Raw genomic sequence first — 10041 nt, 5'->3', positions numbered from 1 at the left:
GGAGTTGATCCAGCTAAGATTCCCATATTTTGCAGGAAAGATCCAGGAATCTCACCAGGAAAAATACCTGCAAATTTGTGATAAGATAGAGTAAAATCTAGCATTTGGGGAAAAGATAGAGGAACAGTGAGATAGAGGAAATTTGGAAAAAACTTAAAGTTTCGGTGATTATAAGAAATGGTCATAATAAGAAGTTCTTTCTTTAATGATACTATGAATGTTACTGAATGATACTGAATTCTTTCTTGAATTTTCCTTGAATGATACTAATTTAAACAATTTGATTCTTTTGGAAAGTAAGTTTGTTATGTTTGTTTTGTGAATAAATTCAGTCGATTTTGAACATGTAGGGCATACTGATGATCCTCTGATAAAGTGGCTTGCATGCTCTGATGTCTTCTACCATTTTTGGATTGTCTTTTGCCAGTTCGTCAAGATCTACTACTCTCTCCTCCGAGTCTGCAAACGAAGTTGAAGAATTTGCTTTTGCAAAGAAACCCTAAATTTGTAGATACTTGCGTCTATGCGCCTTTAGAAGAACCTTGAAAATCATCATAGATAAACTAGGTTTAATTTAAATTTGAATTACTATAATATTAAACCCCAAAGGCTTTTGAACAATCAATTTTTGCAATTTATTGCAATACAGTGATTGCAATAACAGTTGTTGAAAACAAGTGCTTCATGCAGAGGTCATGCAATGAGAGCAAATTTTACCCGGGCCGAGGTGTCAACGCTAAAAAACGCAAAATTATGTAAGATTGGCGTTGAATGCGTTGAATTTATGTAAGATCTACGCTTGAGCGTAGATCTTACATAAATTCAACGCATTCAACGCCAATCTTACATAATTTTGCGTTGAATTTTGGCGTAGATCTTACATATTTAGCGTTGAATTTTTAACGTAGATCTTACATATTTAGCGTTGAATTTAGCGGAGATCTTACATAAATTCAACGCATTCAACGCCAATCTTACATATTTTGCGTTGAAATTTGGCGTAGATCTTACATATTTAGCGTTGAATTTTAGCGTAGATCTTACATATTTAGCGTTGAATTTAGCGTAGATCTTACATAAATTCAACGCATTCAACGCCAATCTTACATAATTTTCCGTTGAATTTTGGCGTAGATCTTACATATTTAGCGTTGAATTTTAGCGTAGATCTTACGTATTTCGCGTTGAATTTAGCGTAGATCTTACATAAATTCAACGCATTCAACGCCAATCTTACATATTTTGCATTAAAATTTGGCGTAGATCTTACATATTTAGCGTTCAATTTTAGCGTAGATCTTACATATTTAGCGATGAATTTAGCGTAGATCTTACATAATTTCAACGCATTCAACGCCAATCTTACATAATTTTGCGTTGAATTTTGGCGTAGATCTTACATATTTACCGTTGAATTTTAGCGTAGATCTTACATATTTAGCGTTGAATTTAGTGTAGATCTTACATAAATTCAACGCATTCAACGCCAATTTTATATATTTTGCGTTGAAATTTGGCGTAGATCTCAAATATTTAGCGTTGAATTTTAGCGTAGATCTTACATATTAAGCTTTGAATTTAGCGTAGATCTTACATAAATTCAACGCATTCAACGCCAATCTTACATATTTTGCATTAAAATTTGGCGTAGATCTTACATATTTGGCGTTGAATTTTAGCGTAGATCTTACATATTTAGCGTTGAGTTTAGCGTAGATCTTACATAAATTCAACGCATTCAACGCCAATCTTACATATTTTGCGTTGAAATTTGGCGTAGATCTTACATATTTAGCGTTGAACTTTAGCGTAGATCTTACATAATTAGCGTTGAATTTAGCGTAGATCTTACATAAATTCAACGCATTCAACGCCAATCTTACATATTTTGCATTAAAATTTGGCGTAAATCTTACATATTTAGCGTTGAATTTTAGCGTAGATCTTACATATTTAGCGTTGAATTTAGCGTAGATCTTACATAAATTCAACGCATTCAACGCCAATCTTACATATTTTGCGTTGAAATTTGGCGTAGATCTTACATATTTAGCGTTGAATCTTAGCGTAGATCTTATATAATTAGCGTTGAATTTAGCGTAGATCTTACATAAATTCAATGCATTCAACGCCAATCTTACATATTTTGAGTTGAAATTTGGCGTAGATTTTACATATTTAGCGTTGAATTTTAGCGTAGATCTTACATATTTAGCGTTGAATTTAGCGTAGATCTTACATAAATTCAACGCATTCAACGCCAATCTTACATAATTTTGCGTTGCATTTTGGCGTAGATCTTACATTATTAGCGTTGAATTTTAGCGTAGATCTTACATATTTAGCGTTGAATTTAGCGCAGATCTTACATAAATTCAACGCATTCAACGCCAATCTTACATAATTTGCGTTGAAATTTGGCGTAGATCTTACATATTTAGCGTTGAATTTTAGCGTAGATCTTACATATTTAGCGTTGAATTTTAGCGTAGATCTTACGTTTTTAACGTTGAATTTAGCGTAGATCTTACATAAATTCAACGCATTCAACGCCAACCTTACATAATTTGCATTAAAATTTGGCGTAGATCTTACATATTTAGCGTTGAATTTTAGCGTAGATCTTACATTTTTAGCGTTGAATTTAGCGTAGAGCTTACATAAATTCAACGCATTCAACGCCCATCTTACATATTTTGCGTTGAAATTTGGCGTAGGTCTTACATATTTAGCGTTGAATTTTAGCGTAGATCTTACATATTGAGCGTTGAATTTAGCGTAGATCTTACATAAATTCAACGCATTCAACGCCAATCTTACATATTTTGCGTTGAAATTTGGCGTAGATCTTACATATTTAGCGTTGAATTTTAGCGTAGATCTTACATATTTAGCGTTGAATTTAGCGTAGATCTTACATAAATTCAATGCATTCAACGCCAATCTTACAAAATTTTCCGTTGAATTTTGGCGTAGATCTTACATATTTAGCGTTGAGTTTTAGCGTAGATCTTACGTATTTAGCGTTGAATTTAGCGTAGATCTTATATAAATTCAACTCATTCAACGCCAATCTTACATATTTTGCATTAAGATTTGGCGTAGATCTTACATATTTAGCGTTGAATTTTAGCGTAGATCTTACATATTTAGCGTTGAATTTAGCGTAGATCTTACATAAATTCAACGCATTCAACGCCAATCTTACATATTTTGCCTTGAAATTTGGCGTAGATCTTACATATTTAGCGTTGAATTTTAGCGTAGATCTTACATATTTAACGTTGAATTTAGCGTAGATCTTACATAAATTCAACGCATTCAACGCCAATCTTACATAATTTTCCGTTGAATTTTGGCGCAGATCTTACATATTTAGCGTTGAATTTTAGCGTAGATCTTACGTATTTAGCGTTGAATTTAGCGTAGATCTTACGTAAATTCAACGCATTCAACGCCAATCTTACATATTTTGCATTAAAATTTGGCGTAGATCTTACATATTTAGCGTTGAACTTTAGCGTAGATCTTACATATTTAGCGTTGAATTTAGAGTAGATATTACATAAATTCAACGCATTCAACGCCAATCTTACAAATTTTTCGTTGAAATTTGGCGAAGATCTTACATATTTAGCGTTGAATTTTAGCGTAGATCTTACATATTTAGCGTTGAATTTAGCGTAGATCTTACGTATTTAGCGTTGAATTTAGCGTAGATCTTACATAAATTCAACGCATTCAACGCCAATCTTACATATTTTGCGTTGAAATTTGGCGTAGATGTTACATATTTAGCGTTGAATTTTAACGTAGATCTTGCATATTTAGCGTTGAATTTAGCGTAGATCTTACACAAATTCAATACATTCAACGCCAACTTACATAATTTTCCGTTGAATTTTGGCGTAGATCTTACATATTTAGCGTTGAATTTTAGCGTAGATCTTACGTATTTAGCGTTGAATTTAGCGTAGATCTTACATAAGTTCAATGCATTCAACGCCAATCTTACATAATTTTCCGTTGAACTTTGGCGTACATCTTACATATTTAGCGTTGAAATTTAGCGTAGATCTTACATATTTAGCGTTGAATTTAGCGTAGATCTTACATATGTTCAACGCATTCAACGCCAATCTTACATAATTTTCCGTTGAAATTTGGCGTAGATCTTATATATTTAGCGTTGAATTTTAGCGTAGATCTTAAGTATTTAGCGTTGAATTTAGCGTAGATCTTACACAAATTCAATGCATTCAACGCCAATCTTACATATTTTGCATTAAAATTTGGCGTAGATCTTACATATTTAGCGTTGAATTTTAGCGTAGACCTTACATATTTAGCGTTGAATTTAGCGTAGATATTACATAAATTCAACGCATTCAACGCCAATCTTACAAATTTTGCATTGAAGTTTGGCGTAGATCTTACGTATTTAGCGTTGAATTTTAGCGTAGATCTTACATATTTAGCGTTGAATTTAGCGTAGATCTTACATAAATTCAACGCATTCAACGCCAATCTTACATAATTTTCCGTTGAATTTTGGCGTAGATCTTACATATTTAGCGTTGAATTTTAGCGTCGATCTTACGTAATTAGCGTTGAATTTAGATTAGATCTTACATAAATTCAACGCATTCAACGCCAATCTTACATATTTTGCATTAAAAATTGGCGTAGATCTTACATATTTAGCGTTGAATTTAGCGTAGATCTTACATAAATTCAACGCATTCAACGCCAATCTTACATATTTTGCATTAAAATTTGGCGTAGATCTTACATATTTAGCGTTGAGTTTTAGCGTAGATCTTACATATTTAGCGTAGATCTTACATAAATTCAACGCATTCAACGCCAATCTTACATAATTTTGCGTTGAATTTTGACGTAGATCTTACATATTTAGCGTTGAATTTTAGCGTAGATCTCGCATAAATTCAACGCTTTCAACACCAATCTAACATATTTTGCGTAGAATTTTGGCATAGATCTTACAAATTTAGGGTTGAATTTTTTTAATTCCATTTCAGACCACTTTATGATTTCAAAAGTTTTTCAAGTGTTTTTTCAAAAAGTCAATTTTTTCACTGTTTCGACCCCTATGCTTCACAGGTGAGAAAAGCGAAGTCAGCAAAAAACCACTTTTTAGTGCTCTTTTATAGTGCAAAATCCATTTGAGACCATTTTACAATTTCAAAATTTTGCAAGTTTTTTTTTCGAAAAATCAAATTCACTGTTTCGACCCCTATGCTGCAAAGGTGATAAATGTGAAGTCAGAGAAAAATCATTTTTTAGTGCTCTTTTATAGTGCAAAATCCAATTGACACCATTTTATGGTTTCAAATTTTTCAAGTTTTTTTCAAAAAGTTAATTTTTTAACTGTTTCAACCCGATACTGCACAGGTGAGAAATATCACTTTTTAGTGTTCTTTTTTAGTGCAAAATCCGTTTCAGATCATTTTACGATTTCAAAACTTTTTCAAGTTTTTTTTTCGAAAATTTAGTTTTTTCACTATTTCGAACCCTATACTCCAAAGGTGAGTAACAAGTCAGAAAAAATCTTTTTTAGTGCTCTTTTATAGTGCAAAATCCAATTCAGGCCATTTGAAGATTTCAAATTTTTCAAGTTTTTTTTCGAAAAATTAATTTTTTTACTGTTTCGACCCCTATACTGCACAATTGAGAAAAATGAAGTCTGCAAAAAATAACCATTTGCTCTCTTATATATGCAAAAACCATTTCAGACCATTTTAGGAATTCAAATTTTTTTCAAAACTTAAAAAAATTTTAAATTTTTCCCAGTACTTCTCACATGATAAATGCGTTGAATACGTTGAAATTATGTAAGATCTCGGCTAAATTCAACGAAAAATATGTAAAATCTAGGCTAAATTCAACGAAATATATGCAAGTTCTACGCTAAATTCAATGCAAAATATGTAAGGTCTACGCTAAAATCTACGCAAAATATGTAAGATCTACGCTAAATTCAACGCAAAATATGTAAGATCTACGCTTTATAAGGATTTCGGCTCTTAAGGAAACCAAGGTACGGTGGCGCAATGGTAGAAGAGGCGACAAGTAAACAGGAGGTCAGTGGTTCGAGTCCTATACCCAGAGTTCTACGCGTTGATTTTTTGTAAGATCAACGCTAAATTCAACGCAAAAATATATAAGATCTGCGCTAAATTCAACGCTAAATATGTAAGATCTACGCTAAATTCAACGCTAATTATGTAAGATCAGCGGCAACTAGCGTTGACAAGTCGGAAAATTCACCGCCATTTCTTACATAATTTTGCGCTGAATTCGTTGAATTTTTGTCTTTAAATTCAATGCATTCAACGCAAAATTATGTAGGAAAATTGCGGTGAATTTTCCGACTTGTCAACGCTAGTTGCCGCTGATCTTACATAATTTTGGCCAAATTCCTCGGCCCGGGTATCCTTCAAACTAATGCTAAGCAATTTTAAAACATTTTTTTTTCAATTTCAAGGCCAAAATTTAAGGCCAGGTGAGATGGCTGGTAAAAGTGCCATGCTATATATAATCTTACATTGTCCCGGGTTGCTCATCATACAAAATTCTTAATAGTCATACTGGGCAATTTATGATTCTTAGTAATCATACTAGGTCATATATGATTTGTATGAAATCTTGGTAGTCATACAAGGATCATATGGGATTTCCTAGAGGTCATAAAGGGATCATACAAAATTTTTCAAGGCCTAAAAACTGTATAATCTTAGTTTTCTATCGACGTTGAAAAAATTTCTTGGAAATTATAAAAGGGTATATATGATGAATAAAACATTGACGGCTGCCAGAAATTCCTGTATAAATTAGTTAGAGGAAATATTAAAAGATTTCATCGCATCTGCAATCTACATTTGATTCATTGTGTTCGCTAGAAAACCTTTGCAATTTGAACATATTCACAAAAAAATTTGAGGTTGTTTGAAAAAATTTCATTTAAATTTTCCTTAAAAATGAGCATTAATAGGCCCTAACTGGCTTCAGATAATATCAAAACTTTAGTTATATATTTGGACTTATTCTTTTTTAGTGCCCAGCTTGGCAAATGATATTGTACGTTAAGGTCTTCTGGCGGATCACAAAGGGATATCGGGGAGTCACAAAAATGATGCCTTACCAAGAGACCAAATAAAATTAAAAAAAGCAAATGGCAAGGAGATTTATGAAAAATAGTTGTACGATTCTTAGTAATCATTAAAGCATCATGTATGATTTTTTAGTAGTTTTTTCTAGTGATGTAACCACGATCAAGCAACAAGAAATCAGGTTTGGTATCTTTGAATGACTGCTATTTTTTCAGTAAGAAAGTTTGTTTAAAGCAGAGAGCGGAAAATTTCATACACCTACCACAGTGAAAAATAATTGATGTCTTTTAATTGAAGTGACTTGTCCCTATCTTATATCAAGCTAGGCAAACATTTATGAAAAAACGCTTAGGGACTTGAATCAGTTTTTGAATAAATTATTAAGGATGATGAAAATTTTTGGCGCATAAATTTAAATGCCTGAAGCATGTCGGAATTTTCCAGGCATTTCGGTAAGATCCAAGAGGAGTCCAGACCATCCGTTGGCATCCATGTCAACAGAGATTCCGTGAACTCTATCGAAGCATACTCGCAGATTGCTTTCACTACCTTGGATGAACCTTGCTTCGTAGAGAGTTGAGTTCCTGAAAACATACCCTATAAATATCAGGAGTTGCTGAAAAATTGTTTACTCTTATTCTAGCAGTTCGTGCTAGTTGAGGTTCATTATTGTTTACAAGAAGTTTTTTCGGAATTTTGAGAAATGCTATTCTCTGCAGGCAACTATAAGTATAGAATTAAGAAGGAGGCTTGTTAATGTGCGTTAGCACGTAATGTTCCAACCTAGCTTGTCATCAATATTGGCTAAATTGTCCACCAAAATGAGAAGGAGATAGAAAACTTTCAAAAATTTTCACATGCTGATCGAAAGCAATTGGTCTATGAATTAAAAAATTGCTTCCAACTCAAATAACTCATCATTTATAAGGCCACGTTAGGGCCGATGAGAACTGCCATTAATAAGACTACGAGACAAGTCAAACAAAAACATCAAATAGCAACAACAAACATTTACAACCAAAACTCAATGTCTTTTTTCTTGAAAAAAAAATACAATATAGCAAGGCAAAAAAGCGTCAGATAAAACCTTAACTGAACAAATTACTTGAGACCAGTCACTGATGAGACTCATTAACAAGTAGACAAAAATGATAATATACGTTTCTGTTTCTTTTGAAAACAAATACTTTCAAAAAATGAAAACCATTAGACATCAATTGAAAAAGGTCATTCGTACCTCAATATGAAGACATTGAGCTGTCATTGTCCAGAATATGTCCATCTACAAAAACAAACGACAAATTCAGACGCGAATTACAAAAATTCTATTAAATTTTCCAAGAAAAAATTTGTCGAAGCCGTTAAAAACATAGCCCATTCCGTAAAAATTACGATATAATCAATTGCGCTTCCTTTGAACGCCAGAAAATCAAATATGTATCCTCTGAAAAATAACACTAGGTAACAAGTACTGAAAAAAGATAAATTTTGCTTTGAAAACAAATAGTTTCAAATATACCAACACATTAGCTGTAGACTGAAATCATTAAGTAGGTTCTGTTGTAATTAGACTCAAAGGCCATTAGGATCTGTCAATATTCAGAACATATCACACGTCTACAAAATAACGATAATTAGACAAATATCGAGAGTTATTTATGCAACCTGTAATTAATGAGAGTAGTTGGTAAGTGGACAAAAAACAGAAAAAAAACAACTATAAAAAGTGTGTCCAAATATTTCTTTAAAACAATTGTTTTCAAAGTCATGAAAAAATTTAGCTCCCAATTAAACTTTTTTAATGTGATGATACCCCTGAAAATAATGCGACAACACAAAAAAACCTCAAATGCGGGAAAATGTCCAAAAAATCTTTTGTATTAATTCGTAGTATCAAACTGGAAGAACCAATACTCAAACTTTCAGACCGCAATTTGTATTAAATTTTATTCCATTATTCAGACAATGTCACCTATCATTATTGACCTGGAGCTGCAATTTGACCAGAAAAGAAAAAAAGTGTCGCATAGCTCAGTAATCTTTTGTTTATTTTAAAAAAAAAAGTTTTTTTAAAGTCAAAAAGTCCGTAGGCTTCGCATAAAAAGCTAGATTGGTCTCTTTGCAACTCCTTAGGAAGCTAATTGGGCCAGTAATTAGTAAGCGCTGATTTATATTGTTCTTTTCTGTAGCGAACGTAGAAAAAAAAAGTTGCAAAAATATTTGAAACATTGTTGACTGCTGACAATTTGAATTTTTGGGCTTTCACAAACAGCGACAACACCAAAACTAGCCTTGCTATTGCCGTTCATCCATAAACTCGTAAACGTTCTCATGAACTCGTAAATGTTCATAATTTAATTGATATGTATAAATTGACCAAAAGAATTCAAAAAATCAATAAAAAACTTATGCATTTTGCAAAGTCATCGAGTTCAGTTAGCAAAAAACGGGAACAATTTTAATTCAGGAAAACTCTTTAAGAATGCCCAAAAAAAAATCCGTGTTTGGAGTTAATGAAGATAGTGTCAGCAGTTTTAAGTAGTGTGAATGCGGCTAATTTAAACAAAGTGGACTAAAAAGCTTATTTCGTTCCTTTTCATGAAAAAAGGCAATTTTTTGAGAAATTTAGCAACAATTTCATAGAACAATTGAAGCAAACAGTTCAAAAAACACTTCTGTTTTTAGTGGTAAAACTAAAAATACTATTATATCAAATTGAAACATGATTTTGGCAAAATTGGCAAAAATTACGTGAAAATAAGGAAATTGTGACCGATAAAATCGAAAATCATTCAAATTTCACAATAAACCTCGTAAGCGCCGTGGAAAAATGGAATTTTAAAAAAAAATCTGCTGGCTGTCTACGCTGGACGTGCTTTCTAACGATATCACAACGCTATACAATGAA

At 32.4% G+C, this 10041-nt stretch overlaps 1 protein-coding gene across 1 annotated transcript; it reads right to left on the bottom strand.

The window, feature by feature from the left end:
- Positions 1-214: 214 nt before the first annotated feature.
- Positions 215-7717, bottom strand: LOC142355064 (uncharacterized; the record flags this gene model as incomplete). Its single annotated transcript, XM_075407345.1, has 2 exons — positions 215-499; positions 7554-7717. Coding segments are annotated over 2 exons (335 nt in total), but the record flags the coding sequence as incomplete, so codon positions are not given.
- Between the last annotated feature and the right edge of the window lie 2324 nt (positions 7718-10041).

Source organism: Convolutriloba macropyga, unplaced genomic scaffold (genome assembly GCF_964194025.1).
Source record: "Convolutriloba macropyga unplaced genomic scaffold, txConMacr16.3 SCAFFOLD_4397, whole genome shotgun sequence".
Classification (NCBI taxonomy): domain Eukaryota; kingdom Metazoa; phylum Xenacoelomorpha; order Acoela; family Convolutidae; genus Convolutriloba; species Convolutriloba macropyga.
The sequence above is the reverse complement of the archived record's forward strand: the minus strand, read 5'-3'. Positions and strand labels throughout refer to the sequence as shown.